This window comes from Nanorana parkeri, unplaced genomic scaffold (genome assembly GCF_000935625.1).
Source record: "Nanorana parkeri isolate BGI_ZX_2015 unplaced genomic scaffold, ASM93562v1 scaffold1988, whole genome shotgun sequence".
In the NCBI taxonomy this organism is placed as follows: Eukaryota; Metazoa; Chordata; class Amphibia; order Anura; family Dicroglossidae; genus Nanorana; species Nanorana parkeri.
In genome coordinates this window covers 40,546-64,856 of record NW_017308256.1, presented here as the reverse complement: position 1 = coordinate 64,856, position 24,311 = coordinate 40,546, and the positions used below count along the sequence as shown (strand labels likewise).

The 24,311-nt window shown below is 40.1% G+C and overlaps 1 protein-coding gene across 1 annotated transcript; it reads left to right on the top strand.

The window, feature by feature from the left end:
• Positions 1–17,533: 17,533 nt before the first annotated feature.
• Positions 17,534–21,959, top strand: LOC108800314 (vomeronasal type-2 receptor 26-like). The gene is made up of 2 exons (XM_018572289.1): positions 17,534–17,639; positions 21,025–21,959. Exons 1-2 carry the CDS (start codon positions 17,534–17,536, stop codon positions 21,957–21,959), a joined length of 1,041 nt encoding a protein of 346 aa, XP_018427791.1.
• The last annotated feature ends 2,352 nt before the right edge of the window (positions 21,960–24,311 follow it).

Genomic DNA, 24,311 nt, shown 5'->3' with positions numbered 1-24,311 from the left:
TTGCTCTATTTCAAGTACTAAGAGTCTACCTTCATCCTGGATGTGCCTGACCCTCTCCCTCTCTCCCTGGAGTTTCAGAAATAAAAGAGAATCATCTTGGAGCTATTGTCTGGACTTCAATCTGTCGGTAACCACTGGAAGTGGTAAGTGCTTTTGGGGCAGCCATGTGTTTTAATAATCCCTAGACCGGCTATTGGAAGACCCGATCATTCAGTGGCTCCTTCGGGGGTGAGCGCTACATTAGAAACAATTGGTCCCATTTGGTCTTCTGCAGGAAGGATCACAGATTATCAAAATTGGCCTATTTGAAGTTTAGTGTTCTCTTCAAACCAACATACCTCAAATTTTTGTAACCTACTGCAAATGTAAGCACTCTGTGATCCCTGTTACTCCAGTTTTCACGAGTTGCTATATCTGCAACCAGCTCCGCGTTGTTTGGAATTATTAGATTTAATATTGCTGTCATCCTAGTTGGGACTTCCATAATTTGTTCCATGAAACTGTCCCACAATAAGTTCAAGAAATGGCAAGCCTTGGTTGAGTGAGCGGTTCCTTTTGCCCAATCAATGTCGTGATAATTGAAGTCCCCAGTTATAATAACGTTTCCCTGTATCAAAACCATTTCAGTCTGTGAGATGAGTTAAATCTCTTTATCTTCCTCCATGTTGGTGGTGTATAACACACACCCACAATCAGTTTAGAATTATCTTCAATCCTATCTAGTTCTAGCCACAAAGTATCTGGACCATCACAACTCTCATAAGTGAGGTCATCACGTATGTCCACTTTCAGATTGTTCTTCACCTCTCCCCTTTCTCTGGACCCTATCTCTTCAAAACAAGTTGCATGCTTGCATATTAGCTGCCCAGTCATGTAAGCTGTTCAGCCAGATTTATGTTACTTCCACACAGTCAAAGTGCTCCGCAAATAATAGAATGTCAAGCTGCTGCAAATTCTTAGTTAGACTTCTAACATTTGTGTACATGCCCTTTAATGTAGTGTTAGTATTATGTAGTTTATTACTGCACATTTCTAAAATGCAACTATTTTCCTCCAGACCTACTGTATTCAGCATAGGCGAGATTAACTCTCTATCGACTGGATTGAATAGCCTATTGTCACCCTTTGATCCACCTCCTCTATGTTGAGTGCCCCTTTTTGACCATTGACCCTACAAATGGTATATATGTTTTCCTTCCATGCCCTCCATAGTCTAATTTAAAAGCTCTTAGTCTTCTAACATGTATTCCTTAACAGAGCTGCTCCCTCCCCATTTATATGCAGCCCATCTCTCCTGTAGAGCTGGTAGGTGATTTAAAAATAAGCCCAATTCTTCAGGTACCAAACCCCCTCCTTCTTATACCAGATAAACAACCACTTGTTCAGCTCCCTTAGTTTCCGCTGATTCTTAGGTATTGCTCATGTCACAGAGATTATTTAAAAAAAATACTGCCTTGGAGGGCCTTTTCTTTATCTTCACACCTAAATCCTTTAAGTTATTCATTAGGACTCTCCATCTTCCTCTAATGTTATCATTAGTACCAGTGTGTACTGTGACAGCCGGGTTTTCCACAGCCCCACCCAATAACCTGTCCAGCCACTACAATGTGAAAAACTTGAGCACCTGGTAAACACCAGAATGTTCAATGATTACGTTCCCGATGACAGGTTATCTTGTCTATCCTTCTGATAATAGAGTCCCCTAGCCACCAGTATCTGTCTCTCCTTTCTAAGCTTTCTGCTCCCATCCTTACTGGTGCAGTGACTCCCATGGAAGTCAGGGGAAGCATCCTGCTCCAGCAATGTTACCGCTGAACTAATATCCACAACATGCAACCGGGCATTTTTAGTGGAGTGTATCAATTTAGGACCAGCCTCTCTAGCACATTTCCCTCTACCCTGCCTTCTAACTGTAATTCAGCTACCCACCTCTGGATCATGTACCTCCATGCCACCTGCTTTCTCTATACTGGACTCCAACAGAACCTGAAGGGTGGGATCCAAACTCTTCTCCATGATGTTGATGCTCTGCAGTGTTGCCAGCTGTTTCTTCAGATCCAGAATCTGGGCTTCAAAACAAACAACCTGCTCACATCTCACACAACTATATTTGCCCACAAATGTGTTCAAGGGGTGTATACATTGAGCAGGATATGCACCAGAGGGCATTTCCACTCATGGAAAACATGAGCCCAAAATTTTCACATTACAGAAACAGTGTGCACAATTATCACCTCAATGCCGCAGTCCCCACAAATATTGCAGTACACCAACAGTGCACACAATTATTACAGTACAGCAACATTGCCCACAATTATTGCAGTAGAGCAGCAGTCCCCACAGTCATCAGAGTATTGCAATAGCAACCACAATTATTACAGTATGGCTACAATGTCCACAGTTATCCCAGTACACCACGCAGTGCCCACAATTGTTATGGTACTCAACAGTGCCCACAATTATTATAATACAACCCATAGTTATTACAGTAAACCTAAAGTGCCCACAATTATCACAGTCAAGCAGATCCCAGGTGTTCTCACTGCTTCCCAGCATCCTGTGATCCAACTCATCAGTGGCACAACCCACTCCTCCACTCTCCATGCTAAGGCCATGTAGCTCCTATTCAGCCAGGATTTGGTACGAACCTGAGCTCATCCCTATTCATCAGGCCAAACTGAATGATACTGAGAACACAACCATTATGACTTTCCATATTATTGTATACCCACTTCAATGAATTCCTGCATGCTTCCAATCCTACCCCATGTGGGATGGACTTATGTACATGATCCACAATATCTCCAACCAGATTATACTCACCTTCAATCTCTACCTGTTTTAATCTCTCCAGGACTTGCTTAGAGTATTGTAGATATGACCTTCATTTATTTACCACAGGTTGTAATTTTGCATCCAAGTATTAACCTATACCTGATATGATGGGGTGGTATTCTTTAAATACTAGGTATTAGAGTTGTTTTCAAATATTATTCCTTCACCACACCCCACTCCAACCTCATATTTAATCCTCCACCATCCTCAGAAAAGGACTGTAAATAATCTCTGATATTTTGATAAACCTATCAGTAACCTAATTTTTAGTTTGTTCCTCCACCATCATGACAATATTCCTCCTTAATATTACCTTTCACTTTTCAAATGCTCAGATGGAGTCCTTGTGGTATCATACCTACTTGAATATATTGTTCCAAACTAGCAATGTGCCATTTACATCTTAGCTGTTTAATTATCAAATTGTTATGCCACCTAAACACAAATGTAAGTTTTCAGTAAAGGCATCCACTTCCCCTTCATATGAGGATTTAAGAGTAGTTGTCATATTCTCCTCAAAGTCAGCTCCAATGACACATGCCAATACACAAAGTGGTCAGTGTCTATTAATGGATGCCTCCGTATTAAGGTATCCATTAATGAAAGAGTTAACGAAGAACTATGGGGTGAGTAAATTACACTAATTCCCATAGTTATAGCCGACGTGAAACATTGAAAGTGTCAATTGATCGGTAAATGAGTGAAAACATATTGGTTATCTGCTCACTTCCTGATCCTATCCCTACAGAGAGTGTTGACTTTCAGTCACTACTCCCTGCAGGGATTCTCCCCTTCACCCACGATCCTCCAGCACTGACTGGAATGACAGTGATGTGGGAGGGGGGCGGATATAGCTGGCTCTGGCTCTAGAGAGGTAGAACAAGCTGTCAATCAGTCAGCAGGAAGAATCACAACAGTATTTTCAGGATCTGTCCCGGCTGCAGCAATCTCAGCATATCGTGGGCAATAGCCCGCTATATGCTCGGTTTTAGGTGATGGGAAGACATAGTATATTTCCTTCCATGACCCTGAGGAGAACTATGGGCAAAAAAGGTCACCCCCTAGTTCTCCTTTAATCATTTACAGGACAGTGATAGCAAAGGGGTATTTACTGCACTTGCTGTCACTGTTTGATAGCTGATACAGATCGGAAATACAGATTAGGAAATCCCAATGTGTATCAGCTTTTTGCTTAATATTTCAGCATAGAAAGCTACCTACTTCTATTCTGAAACAATGTTTCAGCCTTCTGATTATTCTGGGAACATCAGAAGCCTTTAGTGACACTGACATGCTGCCAGGTGACCACTATTAGCTTTTTAGAGAAAAAAAAATAAAATGTTAGCTTTTAGTTTTAGGCTGAGAAGTACAGAACATTTTCTGAAATCCTAGGGTTGTGAGGTGTTGCCAAATAAAGGACAAATCAATGACTTTATTTGAATGTACTTGCAGTTAGTTGTTTGAGGGAGTTGTTCCTGTCCTTAGATCAGAGAGTCCTCGAGTGGATGGAGAGGCTACAGGAAACTGCCAGGGATCTGCCCGAGCTGCGAGGGGATGCGAAGGCTCTGTGAGGAGATGTAGGGTCGAGAGGCTCCACTGTGCTGGGATACCAGTGAAGGTTTGGCGTCCGCATCGATTGCTGGAACACCAGACAAGTGAAAGATTCCGGTTTAAGAGGAGGAGGGGGTGGAGCCGCGTGACATCAGCGGCCCGGGGGCGGAACCCCGCAGCGTGTCCGTGACGTCACACGGGTGAGCCGCCGAGAGCCGTTACAGTGTTACACTTCATGTAATCTGAAGATTACTTAAAACTCCCAAAACATTACATATTTTCTGAAATCACAGACCCTGTAAAATAAAATGCTGGAAGCTGCAATTTTTATGTTGCACAAAAATCACGCTAATGTATTGTAAATCTAGATTTAGAAAGATCCACACATCCAGCACAGCCAGGGCCAGCAATATTGGTATGTGCTGATATGGTACAGTTTGCAGCTATGTGGCAGTTGCAGAGGAGGAGCTTGAGCTCCACTACCTGCTTTCAAGCTGAGCCCAGGCCCCACTGTGGACACAAGGGGGCCCAGACCTCAAATAGGAGGGCTGGCTGTACCCCCTTTTGGCAGCCCTGAGTGTGGAGTGGAGTGTGCCCAGGCACACCCAGCACACCCTGTGCACATACATGTGAGTATGATATCTTCGCCCAGGGCAATCATCATTTAGTGTAATGAAGGGTCAGTTGCCAGATTCTACTCTGCATTGGGTTCTATGGGGCTACCAGCAGCTGTTTCTGGCTTTCATGGTGAGGATATTACCGGACAGTTTAAATGAGGCCAAGTACATTACCTTTGGCATGCTGGTCTTCTGCAGTGTCTGGATTGCCATGATCCCGACCTATCTCAGCACCAGTGGGAAATACATGGTTGCTGGAGAGATATTATCCATACTGACCTCCAGTGCTGGAGGACTCTGCTGTATATTTTTCCCAAAAATGTACAGTACATTCTTTTTGTAAAGCCAGAGACGATTTCTGGAACACTCACGCTACTAAAAGCTATTTAATAAAACAAAAACAATTATAATGATGTACACTGAAATAAACATTTGAGCCATCTGGCCATCCGACTAAACTATTTTATATTGTAGTTTTGTTTAAATAAAAAACATGAAAATACAAATAAGTAATACATTTGCATTTTGACTCTTTATTTATTTGTTTAGAGAAAAAAAGTCAATTTTCTCTATAAGTTTAATCCTGTAATATCCCAAATTCACATTGTTTTGTATATTTCCTACTCTAGCTTGGCATATCGCAAGTATCCTCCTGTGGTCTAAACTATTTCCCTGAATATTGATCATCTGCAATCTATATCAACACTTGTCCATACAATCTATTGCCTCCCCTTCCAGTTGATTTATACTTTATGGCCAAACATTTTTAGACACCTGACAATCACACTTATATGAGCTTAATGGACATTAGTTATGGGCCGAAGAGGCCCGAGTTCGGTTCAAATTTGAACTTTAGAACATGCAAAAAGGTCGAATTCGAACTCAATGCAAATCAATGGGGGTAGATCTTTCAAAACTGATTGTCCCTTTAAGAAGGCTTATGCGCAATTTATTGGTCATAAAAAGTGTATGGGGATCCGGGTACTGCCCTAGGGGACAGGAATCAATTAAATAAAAAACATTTTTAAAGGAGCAGTGATTTTAACATGACTTAAAGGGTAACAATAAAAATTAAAAATTCATTTAAATATTGTGCCTGGGGGGCCCATTAAACCTGCCTGTAAAGTGGCAGTTTTTCTAAAACAATACAGACTAATGATTTCAGGACAGTGGTGGAGCACCAGAGCCGGGTCCCAGCTGCAATCACAGAGATTTGTGAGAACATTTGTAGGACAATCACTAGTTAAGCCTTCAGCTTGCAGCAGCCTGAGGACTGATATTATTATTCATTTAAATAAATAATTTATTTTGGATGTTGACAATTATTTTATTGTAAGAGTTTTCCTCAGACATTTCTCTTTCAGTCTAAATTAATCTCTGATATTGTATATAACGTGCTGGGGATGATCCCTCACCAGTGTGGAGGACACACTGCTGCCGGTGATTGTCTTCTGTGATGAATGGATTTCTTATCCCCATTGTCCTCTCTGGGTTTGTGTCTATCATACAAGGAGATCATTACTTTCCATCTACACATAATAGCCGTATTCCTGTCTGTTCTCTCTATCCTGTGAAGCCTGTGTTTGAATATGAGTATTACCAGACAGGAGAAGTCATCATCGGAGGGCTCTTTTCTGTACACGGATATATAAGAAGACCTCAACTGAGAAAAGGAGTATATGAGTTTGTGTATTATTGTGAAGCGTAAGTAATTCATTTCTGCCATCATTTGCTTGAGAAGATGATTGGGGTACTTAAGGTAAAGTAATAAAATAAAGCCCTAATATTCCTCTGTAAAAAGACCTTTGGTTTCCAGTTCTGTGATTAGAGATGCCACATGCCCCCAGAGCTTCTGTTGCTCTGGCAGTATGCAGTGGAACCCCAGCCCTTGTTTGTGGTGGGACCTCCCTGTCAATTATCCCTATGACCCTTAGAGCAGGGACTGTCCTCCATTATGTGTGTGAGATATCTGTTCAGATGTGTCTGATTCTTAGTGGTTCTGAGCATCATTTCTGGTACACCCGATAGCCTTTTCTCTTGAATGTTTTTGATGAGATTTTCTTTTTAACAGGTAGGTCATTAGGTCTTTCTTCATTGATTCCCATTTACATGGGCTTGAGACTGGCAATTACCAAAAAATGTTGCAATCTGCCTAGCTTGTGTGTTTAAACTGTGCTTGAATTTTCTGATATCTGTATATTGGAAAACTCTCTAGGTACAGATGGGCAGCATGTGGCACTGAAAATATTGCAGTCTTCTCTCACACCTATTATTTTTTTTACATGTCCTCTATGAATGTATTGATTCAATGAGAGATTTACCATTAATTATGATAATAATTAGCATAACAAAATGAATAGGGTCTTTGCAAAAATATTTTAAGATGAAAAAAACACTTTTTATTAGTTCTAGGAATGAGTTTGGAGAAGGCCGGAGAAGTGAACAATCTAGGGCAAATTAGCTGAACTGGAAAGTGAGCTGAATTGGAGATTTTGTTTTTCAAATCAGCTATTTTGGCCTAGATCGTTCACTTTCTCCAAACTCTTCACACTTTTGTAAATAACCCTGTAAAAGTGCTTGTTTCAATGCACATGGCACATAAACAGTTCACGGTTGTGTTCATCAGGAAACCCAGCCTAAAAAATGCCATGCAGCTATCACTCGAATATATATAGATAAGAAGTAGTTGCATACAGGTTCCAGGAGATCAGCATAAGTAAAACATGGTATTTTGTTAAATACATTGCATTGGTTAAAAAGGGGGTTGATTATATGCATTGTTATAGCAAACAAAATAGCATGTATTCAGATTTTACATTTTATTTACTTTTTTTAATGTATTTTTTTATTTGATTTTTATTTGATTCTTTTTATTGTAACTGTTTTAAAGTGGAAGTTTAATTACTCTATAAACAATGTACCTTGATAAATACATAGCCCCATGTTTTACCTCTGTTCACGCTCAGCATTGCAAAATGCCAGCCATGAACCAGTGACAACATTCTATCCATAGTGTTGCTCAACTCCCCCGTGCTTTCTACATTTCAAAGCCTGACTGGGAAATGCTTCTCACTGCTATGCCATCTTGGTCACCTAGTAATCTGGGAAAAAAGCCAGACATCAGGTGAGCTGTTCAAATGTTCTCGTCAGGGCATCAATTTCTAGTGTGCCCTATCCCATCTGCAAGAGGACAACAGGAAAGCTAGCATCCACTGCTGCCACCTTGAGCTCAGAATCTTTCCCTGTTTTGTTTTGGTGTTGCAAACATTTCTGAAGGCCTTGCAAATAAAAACATACATGATGTCTGCTGCCATATTGTAGAGGACATACATTTGATACTGGATATCATCTTTTTGTATTTTTTAAATAAAATGTCCTTGGACATATGACAATAAATAACAGGCATACCTACTAATTAATGTTCAGTAGGACATGTGATGGGTGCATGTGCATTGTCTGAAAAACAACAAAATACACCAAAAAAAGAGCAAAACAGCCACAATAAAAGGACACATCCTTCTGTTACTGTCTCTTTAAATATTTCAAGCTATTTTGTTGATTGTCCAAAAAAAATTACACAATAAAAATTACATAAAAAAGGAAATACCAATATTTATTGTCAAGTTCTTTTTTTTATTTACACCATTCATTACACTCTGGGTTTTTTTTTTACATTTACATTTGCACTGCATTAGGACCACTAGCTGAAGCCTAAAAGTAAATAAATACTTCTTTCTTATGCTTTCCACACACAACTGATTGTATGCTATAACTTTGCCATATAAGCTCAACCAATAGGTTTAGCTATTGTTATCTAAAAGTAATTAGTAGAACAAATGTAGATGAACTTCACAAAGGCACCACTGACACAACTTAATGCAGCTCTGTATTAAATGCATAACTAAATATATTTTAAAATGTAAGCAGTGTACCTGAATTTGGCCTGGTGACCTGTTAGCCTCCTGCAGTCCCTGTACAGCAGAGCTCAGAGCAGGACAGGACGAAGCAGCACAAGAAGCCAACAGGTTCATGTGCTGACAAGACAGGTCAATAGGATAAGAAAGCTGATTGAGAGGAAGATAAGCTCATCACTGTGTTTCATCTGCTTTTACTGCCCTGTAACAGGATGGGCCAGGTCCATGACTGACTATGTTCAGAAGAAGTGGGTTGAATGATGCTGACCATCAGGCTGAGGGCATCTAGTAGCAGAAATTAAGTACAGTGGGGGAAATCTATGAAATGAGAACATTGCAGTAAAATCATTTTTTGATATGTTAAAGTTTAATGGGCTGAATACTTTTGTTTTGGATGGAGTTTTTATGTTATCTCCATAAGTATATGACAAATATAAGGCTTGTTGTGGACACAATATTTATGTAAATTTAATTTATTAAATTTTATATATTTTTAAATCCTTCACAGAATAAATGTAGGGGAATATGCACTCCTGATGGCATTTCTCTTTGCAATTGAGGAAATTAACAGGGATCCCCATCTTCTTCCCAATATTACTCTGGGATATCACTTGTTTGACACGTGTGGGTACCAAATCAAATCAATAGATTCCATTATACAGATACTTGCTGGTTATAAAAGGGCAACACCAAATTACTCTTGTGTGGACAGTCCTGAGGTCGGTGCTTTTGTGGGCGATTCTACTTTCCCATCAACACTTGCCATGGCTGAGCTCTTGAATATTTACCATTACACACAGGTAGATTATCTCTTCTGAAAATGTCACAAGCATTGTTTATCTGGAGTAGTATGGACATGTCAGACATACAGTAGTGGGAAAAAATATTGGCACCCCTGTCTGTCAGATAATGCACCACTTTGCACAGAAAATTGTTGCAATTACAAATGTTTAGACATTCTCATGTTTATTTATTTTGTTTGTATTGGTATGACACACAAAAGTGGAGGGAAAAAAAGCCAAACCTGACACATTCCACGCAAACCTCCAAAAATGGACTGGACAAAATTATTGGCACCCTCAATTAATATTTGGTAGCACAGCCCATGGAAAAAATAACTGAAATAATTTGCTTCCTGTAACTATCAATGAGTTTCTTACACCTCTCTACAGGAATTTTGGACCACTCTTCTTTCGCCAACTGCTCCAGGTCTCTCAGATTGGAATGGTTCCTTTTCCCAGCTGCTGTTTTGAGATCTCTCCACAGGAGTTCTATGGGACTCAGATCTGGACTAATTGCTGGCCAGTCCAGTACTCTCCAGCGCTTTGTCTGAAACCATTTCTGAGGGGTCTATTCACGAAGCTGCCGAGGGCAGCCGAGTGAATGACCGATCTGAAATGAAGTGAGCCGAACACTGTTCGGCTATTCACTTCAGGCTGGTATGGCTGATTTCAGCCGTACATCGGCTGAAATTAGCCGTACATCGGCTTGCTTCGTGTGGCTTCGGGTCGGCCGAACATGCTCAGCATGTTCGGCTGACCCGAAGTGCAGAAGGTGTTCGACTCAGCCGATCCAACATCTGGATCAGCTGAGCCGAACCTCCGGCAGGCTTCTCACTGCTGTTCGGGCTATTCACAAAGATCCCGAACAGCAGTGAGTGAATAGCCGAATGCTGCCGAGCAGCATTCGGCTCGGCTGTTCTGCTCGGTCTCTCAGAGATACCGAGCAGAACAGAAAAACAGTGAAAAAAGTTTAAAAAGTTAATAGAAAACGATTGTGCAGAGCTAGCAGTGACAGCTAGCTCCGTCCAATAGTTTCCTATTGTCCGGCGGCTCTGCTGCTGTAAAAAAAAAAACGGAAAAAAAACCTCTCCCGGGCGTTCTGGGAGCCCCCCGCTCCCGGCAGCCAAGAAGAGAAGCACTGATGTGTCTTTTTTTCTTTATTCTGACACGATCGATGTCAGAATAGAAGAAAAAAAAAAGAAGACATACCAAAGGGGTCCTGGAGCCGAAGCTAGCCGAATGATCGGCCGAAGCTACGGCCAGATCCTTTGGCAGCTTCGTGAATAGACCCCTGAGTGTTTTTTTTATGTGTGCTTTGGGTCATTGTCCTGCTTTAAGATCCATGACCTCTGACGGAGACCCAACTTTCTGACACTGGGTCCTGCATTGCACCCCCGAATTATTTGGTAGTCTTCAGATTTCATAATGCCATGCATGCAGTCAAGACATCCAGTGCCTGAAACAGAAAAGCAACCAAAAAACATCAGTGAACCTCCACCATGTTTGACTGTAGGGACTGTATTTGTTTCTTTAAACGCCTCATTTATTTTTCTGGAAACAGTAGAATGATGGGCTGCACCAAAAAACTGCCATTTTGTTTTGTCTGTCCACAGCCCATTCTCCCAAAAGGATTTTGGCTTGCTCAAGTGAGTTTTGGTTTTTTTATGTTTCTGTGTCAGCAGTGGGTTCCTCCTGGGTCTCCTACCATAGCGTACCTTTTCATTCAGATGGTGACGTATAGTGCGAGCTGACAGAGTTGTACTCTGTGCCTGAAGGTCAGCTTGAATTTGTCTGTAAGTTGATGGAGGTTCTTTATCCACCATTTGAACAATCCTTTGTTGCAATCTTTGATCAGTTGTTCTCCAGGGAGATTAGCTCCAGTGCCATGGGCTGTAAAATTCTTGACAATGTTGTGCACAGTGGACACAGGAACATTAAGATCTCTGGAGATGGACTTGTAACCTTGAGATTGTCCATGCTTTTCCACAAAAACCTGGAATACAATTATTTCTTGCAATTTGGAGAAGGTGCCAATAACTTTATCCGGTCAATTTTTAGAGCTTTGTGTGGAATGTGTCAGATTTGGATTTTTTTTCTTCACTTTTTTTGAGTCATACCAATACAAATAAAAGAAATAAACATGAGAATACGGAAACATTTGTAATTGCAACAATTTTGTGTGCAAAGTGGTACATTATCTGACAGAAATGCAGGGGTGCCAATATTTTGGGCCATGAATGTATAAGATCCAGATCATCTGCAAGAAAACCTAGGCAGGAGCTTAAAGGAAGGTGGAAGTCCAGGTGTCTAGCCACAATTATCGTTCCCCATCAGTGCTGTAGGGGATAGCTTAACCTCCCTGGCAGTATGATTCTTTTCTGTTTCGTCTTTTTTTTTGGCTCAATTTTTTTCCGGATTTTTTTCGCAATTTTTTGTTGTTGTTTTCTCCAGGTTATTTTTTTAATCTCCCGCCGGGTTCCGCCCCAGTGCGACGCATATGCTCACAAGGGACGGAACCCGGATGATGGATGCCGGCGCCGGCCGGAGGACACCGCGTGGTTTGAGGGACAAGGTAAGTGAATACTATGCGATATTCCCGAGTGTAGCTCAGGGTATGGAGAAGTAACCCCGAGCTATACTCGGGAATACCGCAAAGGAGGTTAATTGGGTTGTCTTGTACTAGAGCTTCAATTTCTGGCTGTCAAACAAACAGCCAGAAATTGCTTTGTATTACACAGAAGGAGTGTCTGCCAAAATGTAGCTGCTCCTGTGTAAAATGACACTTGAGGCAGCTGAGGAGCATATGCTCCTTAGCTCCATCTAGAGGCCATGATGTGGTATTTTATGTATAGTATATTCAAACTGGAAAGAAAATATACTAAGAGCATTCATTTTTGGTTTCATTCGCACAGAACAAATGTTCATGGAGTTTTTCAGGGCCATTTCTTTGTTTGTAAATTGACCTTATTGTTAGGCTCAATGATAGTTTAGGTGGTCCTTTCTATGTAGTAGGAGGCCTTATGACACCGTAGATATAGGGGTCTATTCACTAAGCTGCCGTAGGCAGCCGAGTGGATGACCGACCTAAACCGAAGTGAGCCGAAGGCTGTTTGGCTATTCACTTCAGGCTGGTACAGCTGATTTCAGCCGTATATCGGGTGGCTTCGGGTCGGCCAAACATGCTCAGCATGTTTGGCCGACCCGAAGTGCAGAAGGAGTTTGACTCGGCCGATCCAACATCTGGATCAGCTAAGCCGAACCTCCGGCAGGCTACTCGCTGCAGTTCCGCCTATTCTTATAGATGCCGAACAGCAGTGAGTGAATAGCCGAATGCCGCTGAGCGGCATTCGGCTCAGCTGTTCTGCTCGATCCCTCTGTGGTACCGAGCAGAACAGAAAAATAGTTTGAAAAGTAGAAAAAAATAAATAGAAAACGATTATGTGGTGCTAGCAGTGACAGCTAGCTCCGCCCAACTGTTTTCTATTGGCCAGCGGTTCTGCTGCTGTAAAAAAAAAGAAAAAAAACTCTCCCGTGCGCTCCGGCAGTCTCCCGGCCATCAAGGAGAGAAACACTGCTTTTTCTTTCTTTTTCTTTATTCTGACACGGGGCCGTGTCAGAATAGAAAAAATAAAATGCATTTTGGCCATACAAATGCATTGCTAGATTCCTATTGGCTATTTCAATTTGCAATAGCAAACTAGCTAATTTACCCGCCCTCTGCTGCTGTCAATCGTCTAGCCGAAGGATTAGCCGAAGCTACGGCTAGATCCTTCGGCAACTTCGTGAATAGACCCCATAGTAGAACATTGCAGGGAGTGATCAGTATTAGGTCAGTTAGACTGCATTCTTGCATCATTGGTTGAACTATATGACCAACCCTCAAACCTTCAGAGCTCAGATGAATAAACTATAATGGTGCAACCACAGACATTAGTCAGTTTGCCAGTGTGATCTCCCGCCTTCTGTATCATTTTTTATTAACCCTTGAAATGTCTTTGTATTGTTTTTTTTTGGCTAGGTCTGAAAATTGCTGTTTTTTTTAGCTTCAGGGTATGCAGAGTTACTTATTTGTACATAGGATGTACTACTCTGTGCTCTACAAGTCCCCAACATCCAATATAGCTAAGGAAACTCAGTCACCCAATCCACTAAGAAGTGGGTGGGATTTCCAGATGGGTAGATGATTGGTGGAATGACATTTTTTGTTTAGCATACATATATAAAAGAGTTACATGGTCACTGGTTACAATTTTTTTATCAAACGCCTTACTTAAAGTTTGCATAGATCTGAACTATTGATTAGGTTTAAAAGCAAAAGTATTATCCCTATAGTCCTGTAAAATCCTTGTACCACACACTTTAGGAAACCCTGAGGTCATTCACATTCTCTTTAAAGCCTCACATGTTATGCATCTTCAGATCAGCCAAAAACTAAGCAGTTCCTATATTTTTTTTGTTTTGGATGTTGTTGCTTAGAGTTTGAAAAAAAGAGGATCTTAGTGTGCAATAACATTCCCTTTATAGGTTCCCAAAATCCTTGTGCCCCACATTTTGAGAAACTATGATGACATCAACCTTCTCTTCAAAGATCGGATAGAATGGCTCCCAATAAACAATCATATCAGCTTCTTATATTGTGTTTCTACAGATAAGCCATCAAGTTGCTGACCTTTTCCTGAGTGACAGAGAAAAGTTTCCAAACTTTTACCGCACTATTCAAAGTAACCGGTTTTGGTATGAGATGGTTCTAAGGATCCTAAAGGTTTTTGGTTGGAATTTGGTTGGAATCATTGTATCAAATGATGGCACAGGAGAGACAGAGCTGCGGGATCTGAGAAAAGAGATGATTAGACATGGGATCTGTATAGAATTTGTCATTTACCTGACTAATTATGTAGACATTAACAGACATAAAACGGTGAACATTGAGAAGTCAACTACCAATGTTGTCATAGTATGTGGTCATTTTCGATTTGAATATGCTGCCTTTTTTAAGGAGTCAAAATCTCTTTTACAAAATATCACATTCATACTGAATGACTCATGGAATGTCTTTTTATATCCATACATGAGTCTAATGGAAACATTTAACTGCAGCTTTTTACCTATTTATCCTAACCGCTACATTCCTAGATTACATTTTTACATACATAACTCGGTTCCGAGGAAACGCCCTGCTGATCCCTTACTAGAAGATCTTTGGCTCTGGAAGTTTAATTGTCTTTCTTCTAATCCATTTAAAAATAAGAGATTTAGATCAATATATGTTCTCCCTAATGTCACTTGCACTGGGACAGAATCAATCTCATACCAGTTCAATAGCAATTTTAACTCAAAATTGTATTTCACTTACACTGCAGTATATGTGCTGGCTCATGCTTTAAACAATATAAAATTAAGTAAAGATACATTTGGAAAGTATGGATTAAGGCAAAAAGTATGTATATTTCCATATATATATATTCCTCTAAATGTTATAATTATAATACATTCCAATTAGGAGCAGAGAAAGGGACAAGTGCTGCATTTAACCTCCCTGGGGGTATTCCCGAGTCTGGCTTGGGGTTAATTTTCAATACCAGGAGCGGTAACGCCGAGCCAGAATCAGGAATGCACAGAAAAGTGACATTTACCGTGTCCCTGCAAGCCCGCGGCATTCTCTGCTGTACGCGGCCAGAAAACAAAACTAAAAGTCAGATGCCGGCGTCTGACTTTTAGTTTCGCTTTCGGGCGTCACAGCCGGCGGGAGATTCAAAAGGGAAAACATGCAATATATACAGAATACACACAATACAATGTAATCTGCTATGATTACAGTTATGTATCAAATTATTTCACTTCAATTTAGTCCCTAGAGCTTTGTCCTGTGCCCTGCCTGACACTTTTTCACAATCATAAGAAATTATAATATAATAAATAATTATAAAAAATTATAATAAAATAATTTTAAAAAATGGTCCAGTAAATGGGAATTCTGGGGGCAGTGCCTGATCCGTACCACAGTAAATAGAGTACCAAGTTTGCACATCACTGAGTTAACACCATTCGCATCGCGGTCTATGCAAAAGCTCCTACTACCTACCACAAACAAGTGATTAAATGGGCCACATTCCTCCAAATATCGCCAGAGGATGCGAATGACATGCTGCTTTCCGGCTGGCATGCAGTACGGAAAGCCATCATTAGTAAATCATGGAGAGAACTCCAGTTTAAAGTCATACACAGAGCTTATTATGCCTTTAACCTGAAATACAAGTCCACTCCCCCGGATTGGTTGCCCTTCTGTCCCAAGTGCCAGTGCCCATATCCAGACCTAGAACATCTGTTTTGGAGATGCCCTCTTATACAGCAATTCTGGGGTCATCTGGTAACATACATGAATACCCATTCAGGCTCTAGCAGACCCTGAGACCCGGCTATGTGCCTTTTTCATGCCACCGGGCCTCCACAATCAACGATAACCAAGAAATTGTCACGTTGGGAGCATCTGTGCATTCTCGCAGCAAAAAAAGCCATTCTGACGAATTGGATCTCGCCGACTACCCCCTCTTTAAAACAGCTAGCAGACATACTGTCCAAACTGATGCCACTGGACAAGCTTGATGCCCAGTATAACAGCCCGTCCACAGCAAAATTCTTTGATACATGGACCTCATTCCTTGCATCATCCCTATCACCCACTCAGCTGATAGAAGTCATGATATTGTTCAAAGACACGGTCTGATATCACACTGCAAAATTGGACGGATCTCTAGGGGTCCTAGATGTCCTTTAATGTACTTACTGTTCTGCTTGGGTGCTTCCCCACCATCTCAGCATCCACCTATTTTAATTTTAATTTTAATTTACATTTACATTTTAACTTCAATTTATTTTATCTTAATGTGACCGCCCTAGTCCCCCTATATTTCATTTCGTTTCATATACTTCTATTCTCCATGCTCGATCTCATTCCCTCTGAACTTATATAGACTCATCAAGAATCCAACAGGTTCAGGTGAACCTACGTTGCTACCAGGTGATTGTGATGCCTACTTGTTCTCTAGTTTGTTTGGAAACAAAACAATGTTATACCTTAGGTTTGCATCTCTTTTAAATGCGTTGTTGACTGCGGTAACGTTGTATATTGATACCTTCAATGATATCATATTATGATTTGTTATATCTTGTTTTATGGTGTATTTTACAAAGTGCCGTCTGCACCCGATGGAGGGCAGACTGAAATGTCTTATTGTTTTTCTTATTGATAAAATTCAAATAAAGACTATTTGCTAAAAAAAAAAAAAAGAAATTCCATGAAAAACAATGTACCGCTTTTGGATGCTAAAATCCTGAATAATCATAATGCCAGGGAGGTTAATATGCATACATATGATATTTGTATTTTATGTTTACATATGAAGGGTACCAGTTTGATGTAAAGCATCTTATCAATTATGATACTGTATTACAAATCTTGTCTTCGTATAAGGCTATTTTGGCCCTTTCTTCTTTTTTTTTTCTCCCACTATTGAGCATAAAAAGGTACATACAGAAGCAGCAAAATGTTCAGAATAAAACCCAACAAAACAATAAAAATACAAAAAACATTGAATAAAAAAGGGTAAGAAAAAGAAGAGAGGAATACCCAATTCAGCAAAGTATTTGAAATGAAATACAAATGTCCTTCTTATAATGAGAAAGTCAAACAAGCTGGCCATACCTCCAGGTATAGCAAAAATGTGGTTGTATTGGTGTCAATAGGCAATATGGTCAGTAGGAAACTATAGCTCCTTACATGGGAGAGAAAAGAAGAGAGACAACATGAAATAGATGGGGAACACAGAAAGGTAGAATGAGGGAAGACGAAGACTGGAAAGATCAGATTCCTGCACAGCAGGAATACAGAGGATTCAGAAAGAAACCAGAGAATGGGATAGTAGAGTGGCAGGTCACCAGAGGTGTCTCACCAGACGTACTCCCATGGTGGACACCCCCCCAGTTGGGGGGGGTGAAAAAAGGACACAGCAGTGTTTCTCTCCTTGGTGGCCGGGAGCAGGAGACTCCCAGGCACCAGGGAGAGTTTGCTGTTTGGAGATCAGTGTCCCTGTTTAGCAGGTAACCAGGGACGCTGATCTCACTGCAAGTGGCCGTAGCCAGCCGTAAGATCACGGCTGGCTCCGCCCAGCTGTCAGAAGCAGGCCGAGCGGCCGGCCATTGGCCGGCCGCTCGGCCAGCTTCGGCTTTCAGCACGGCTTAGCCGAGCCGATGCATATGCGTCCGGCTCGGCCATGATCGGGAGCTGTACGGGCTATTGTGAATAGCCCGTACAGCACCCCTTCGGTTCTACTGAACCGAAGGGGTCCTGGAGCCGAAGCTAGCCGAAGGATCGGCCGAAGCTACGGCCAGATCCTTTGGCAGCTTCGTGAATAGACCCCTATGTTATTAATTTTTTATGTATACACGCTCACAGTAGGTGTTCATTCCAGTGCCTTGTAGCTGTTAGCTTGCTTATTGGCACAGTTCATTTTTATATATACTGTATGTCTGAATTGGTGCTGACACTGTCCTTCCTTCTGGAAGGGGGCTACTTTTATTCCACATGGTCCCCGTGTGGGTTGTAAAGTAGCCACTGTTCCACGCTTACTCCTGTGATGGACTACAATCTCATGTTTCATTTACTAGTTTGTATAGAGATTGTAGTCTATCACGGGAGCGAGCATGGAACTGTGGCTACTTTAAAACACACACAGGGACCATGGGGAACAAAAGTAGCCCCCCTCCAGAAGGAAGTGCAGTGTCAGCACCAATTTAGAGATAATTGGAGGATCTACAGCTGAGTGATACACTAACTATGAACAACAATGTGTCTTTTTTATGTACCTGAATGTATTTTTACCATTTAATTAATGGTGAAAAACAATACATAATATCCCAGTGTACTGCACAAAAATAAATAAACCAATATCCAAATAGGAGTGTATTCAGTGACTTCCGTGTCCAATTCTGCAAGTTTCCACCTCACTCACCAGAACTGTTGGACCAACTAGTAAATAGGGTCAGCTAGCTTTCCTTAATTATCTCCCCTTCAGGGTGTAGAGGTGGATAGTAGTGTTCTCCCTTCTGCTGTAAGGATAAGGACCCCAATGCTCCTCTCGTATAATATAGTATATTTCTTTCACACTCCTCAAATACTCTAAGCATGGCTCAGAGAGAATACAAATCAGTTAAAAACACTCACATGCTGATAATTAAGGAATGCTATCTGACCATTTTTACTAGATGGTCCAACAGTTCTGGTGAGTGAGGTGGAAACTTGCTGAATTGGACACGGAAGTCACTGAATGCACTCCTATTTGGATTGTGGAGCACCTTTGTGTGGACATTAACACTTTGAGGTCTGGATCACTTCAGTGAATGATTCTATGGAATTGCTGAAGCACTTTATTGCTATCACTATTAAGTGGAAAGTTGTTGGAGTACTTTGTTTAAACCACTTTGATTGGTAGTCTGTTAGAGCACTTTATTGTTATTAATTGTGTTTCTTCATTCATGGTGGATGAATGAAGTGAGATGTATTGATATATTTATTGGTTTACTGGCTTTAAGTGTAGTATTAACATTTTGGCGCAGAGCGCTTTATTATTATCAATTGAGTTGCAATCTCTGGATACATGCATCAATTCAGATTTTTGTATTTCTCTGTTTTTTTTATTTTGGATCTGATATTTGATTTGGTTCGTTATTCATATTCCGGATCCATCTGAAGTTTTGTTTCAGAACGATCCAAATTTTCATTTTGGAATTAAGTCACATGACCTTACCTGCAATGCAACCAACAACAGCCCAACAAAATCTGATTGGCCAGAGAACAGTTCCATGTCCGATTTAGTTTCATTTGAAACACAATTTGGATGAATCAGAATTTCATTAAATGGACATTCAGATTAATTTGCATTTGGACACGTTCAAATTTGGATGCATCCGAATGTCCAGATTTAACAAAAATCATATGAATATCAATAATGAACAAAATGACATGGCTCTAAACCACTATAAACTAATAGACCTTAACAAAAATCAAACAATGATATAATACAAATAATAGATTGACAACAAAATTGTAAATTCATATTATTTTGGATAAAAAAATGAATGCTGGTAGTGACCATGACAACTGTGAGATGGTGATTTTGTGAACAAAATGTTGTAATAAAAAAACATTTTATTTGAAAGCTGCGCAGATACATCCGGACAGTTGAGTACACCAGTTTCACTGGAGAGATGATCTCCTTTAATGAAAGAGGAGAAATACCCTCTACAATTTTTGTAGGAAACATGATCTATACTGATACAACGCTGGGTGAGCTCAATTTCAAGGTACAATATTTAACATCCAATAAGAGTTTACCAACATCAAGCAAGCCAGAAGATTATTCTGAGAAATTCAAATGGAAACACGGCAAAGTAAGCTTTCCAAAAAACTTTCAAAAAAAAAAATATTTGTTGTATTTAAAACCAAATTACAGATGTAAAAATGACCTGTCGTTTGATAATAAAAAAATTGGTCACAAGCCACACGTGGCCACAGGAGAGCACAGGGGAAAATAAAATGTTTTGAAACAAGTAACAATTTATTAAAATTTAATTTAACTGAAGAGTTTAAAATGAAATGAAATGCAAAGTATGATGAAAGTGGATTGTGAATATTAAATGATTTGACAGTGTAAAGCAAATAAAAAGAAAGAAAACTATGATAGCATTTAAACATGACATGAGAAATACACAGTAGACCTCTATTGTTTGCTACATACAATGCTGTTTTAACACCTTTCTTTAGGAAGATTAATAACACCTAGTAGCCCCGATCATGCAAATGCAATCAACACCATACCTTCATGAGGTCTCTGACCTCATGCTGTTTATGATAAACAGATGATGTTGATTGGAGAAACATCCGCTGTGTTTATTCCCAGAGAATTTTTGTAAAAGGTATACAGAATTGATAAAGCTACTCAGATGAGCAGTGAAATGTCTTAAAGAAAAAATACAGCAAGTCCAGTTGCCTTGATTTATTTTTTATAGATATAAACATATCATGTTTAATAATTTTTCTTTCAGATTCCCCAAGCTCGTTGCAGTAATCCATGCCCTCCAGGATCCAGGAAAGCTCCCAGTGTAGGAATCCATGCCTGCTGCTATTGCTGTGTGCCATGTTCTGGTGGGCAAATTTCCAATGTAACAGGTAATTAACACTGTCATGTGCTTATTGAAGAACAGATGCCTATTGATATTTTACATCAAATTTATCATTGTGAAAATTTCACATGTGTTTTTATTCTGCAGACAGTGAAATATGTCACAAATGCCCTAATGACCACTGGCCAGATGAGAGAAAAACAAGCTGTATGCTCAAAACACATGAATATCTGTCCTACCACAGTGACATACTGACTCAAGCTATTTACCTTATCTCTCTTTTATGTTCTGCTGTAACTGGCTCTATACTGACATTGTTTATATTATTCCGAAACACTCCAGTAGTGAAAGCAAATAACCGGACTGTGAGCTTCATTCTCCTGACCTCCATCTTGCTGAGCTTCCTCTGTGTCTTCTTGTTCCTTGGTCATCCTGTCCATATAACCTGCATGCTCAGACAAATGTCATTTGGGATCTTCTTCTCCATTGCTGTCTCTTGTGTTTTGGCCAAGACTATAACTGTCTGCATTGCCTTCAAAGCCTCCAAACCTGGCAGTTATTGGAGGAAGTGGGTGGGCGAGAAGATTTCTCATTCTGTTGTCATAATCTGTTCTTCTGTCCAAGTTCTGATCTGTGTTATTTGGCTGTCAGTGTCTCCTCCCTACCAAGAGTATGACATGCACTCCTATCCTGGGAAGATCATCATTCAGTGTAATGAAGGGTCAGTTATCGGGTTCTACTCTGTGTTGGGTTATATGGGGCTTCTGGCAGCTGTGAGTTTTGTTCTGGCTTTTATGGTGAGGACATTACCGGACAGTTTTAATGAGGCCAAGTACATCACCTTCAGCATGCTGGTGTTCTGCAGTGTCTGGATTGCCATGATCCCGGCCTATCTGAGTACCAGAGGAAAATACATGGTGGCTGTGGAGATATTTGCCATACTGACTTCCAGTGCTGGATTACTGGGATGTTTGTTTTTTCCAAAATGTTATATAATTATCTTAAAACCTAATAGAAATTCCAGAAAATATATTTTGGACAAACTTGGACAGAAGGTGGAGAGGTTGCACAAAGACATTTGACATATCGTAGAATTCAAGTTTCTGTTGTAGTCATTCATTATTTTGAATCAGGAGACATTGTTGGCAAAAATATATGTGATAAAGGACAAGAAATAGGTACTAGTCTTCATCATGATTTTCTGTGCAGTACTCTCAAAAAGTCTAGCAGGGTTATTCACTAAAGGGTGAAGAGTTTGGAGAAGGCTGGACTGGAAAGGAGCTGAATTGGAGAATTCCTCCAAACTAGGTATTTTGGCCTAGATTGTTCACTTCTCCTGCCTTCTCCAAACTCTTCACCCTTTGTAAATAAGCCTGCGGGTCTCTGATTTGCCCCAGACAGACAGAAGACCAAAGTGAAATACCAAGCTAACAAGCAAGACCATGTTTTACAAACCAGCTGCAGGTAGGTAACGCTGAGTAAAGGTAGATTCATATCACAGTACTAGCAATTAACATTCAGGGTTATTATTTTTTTTATACTTTTTTCTTTTAAGATGAATATTTATTGGTTTCCTAAAAACTTTAAGAGGCAACATTACAGTTTTTAGGATAGAATATATAAAAAATACAAAAGGTAGGAAAAGCAAATGTATATAAAAACAGCACACATTGATCTATTTTGTGCATACACGTTGCTTACACAATAAAGCCCAATGTATTTCAACAATAATATGTGTTGAGTCTAATTCACCATGGGTTATATGAGGCAAATAAAGAGTAACCAGGAAAGAACAATCATATTGCCATGCTGTAGAGTAAGTAAGAGTATATAAGAGATACCACATGGAAAAGTACTGGGGAGTAAGTAAAAGAAAACACATGGAAAACTTGAGTAATAAAATAACAAGGGATGAAAACCATGTTAGTAAATGTACTCCAACTAGATACTGGTCTTCTGTATAGGCTAAAATTAGAATTATGTGTCTGTGCAATACACATGTGGAAACTAGATGGTCCATGAAGCTAGGGATGGGTTGTAGGAGATGTTTTTGAGTACCAACATTGTTTTCCTTTGTACATCGGTTATTGTCTTTCATTGTGCCTTAAAACATGGGGGGGTTGGAGGTTTCCCATACTTTTGAAATGTATTTTTGAAACTTAAAAAAAAATTAGGAGGTAACTGTTACCCAGGTGAAATGGATATGTAAATATATTTCAATGACTACAATAAAATTCACATAAACACACCTAGATCTGAGGATTGTTAGACAAAAGAAGTAGTTCCATCAGCAATACACATTTATTGGTAGAGTTACATATTTACAAATAACACACAAAACAATATTTACAAGACAATGTAGAAGTGTGGTGGAGTTTTACCTCTCAGCTTCTCGCCTGTTCATACTGAATGCCTTTGTGTCCCAGGTCAAAAAGAGAGCACGTGGCTTGCTAACAATACCTAATATACCCTCCTTTCTGTACACTGGCTACCAAATGTACATTGGGTGTAACCTGATTGGAGGTTTTAAATAAGGTTGCTGTTTACCCCCCCTTCTGAGATGTGATAAGCAAACAAAACAATAGCTAATATTATCTAATTAATATATCACACAAGCAAAACTTTATATGGCAACAGTAACATTAATGTTTTCAAAGGATAGCATATATCTATATAAAACATAACAATATAGAAAAGGCAATATATATTAAATACAGCATACATTGACCTACTTTTTGCATATACAGTGCTTACACAATAACAGCTGATTTTTTTCAACAATAATTCAATAGTTTGGTGTTTAATCTTATTCGCCATGGTTTAAATGAGGCAAACAAAGAGTACCCAAGGAAAAGCAATTACATTGCCGAGCTGCATTCGGCTCTACTATTCTGCTCAGTACCTTCTGTGGTACTGAGCAGAATAGAAAAACAGTTTAAAAAAGTAGAAAAAAAATAGAAAACGATTGGGCGGAGCTAGTAGTGACAGCTCCGCCCAACTGTTTTCTATTGGCCGGCGGTGGTTTCAAAGCCCTCTGGTTAACAGGTAACCAGGGACGCTGAACTGTCAGTACCATGAGAGCTCAGCAGAGTCGGCTTTCATGTCACCACCGGCTCTGCAAAGCTCTCATCGTAATGACAGATGGGCGTCCCTGGTTACCAGGTAAGTTATGTTTTTTGAACCAGCTCAAAGCTGCATGCCTGCAGTAACCTCGCAGCACATCAAAAGTTCCTGCTGCACCTTGTCAGTCCATGATGCTACAAAAACTTGCACTTGGACGGGGATCTTCTCCAAATGTCACTTTGTGTTAATTCAGCATACAAACAGCAAGGATTTTACTTTGCTGTTTTTATGCCACATTAAAATGAAGTGACATTTGGAGAGATCTCTATCTGGCTGTCTCATGGTGAGGCCATACAAATATCATATTTTTT

Excerpts from the sequence above, each read along its gene's own strand:
- LOC108800314 (XM_018572289.1), top strand. The coding sequence starts at position 17,534 with ATGAGGGAAGACGAAGACTGGAAAGATCAGATTCCTGCACAGCAGGAA. Across the intron at positions 17,640-21,024 it reads AGAGTGGCAGGTCACCAGAG|ACAGTGAAATATGTCACAAA; the intron begins GTGTCTCACCAG and ends TTTATTCTGCAG.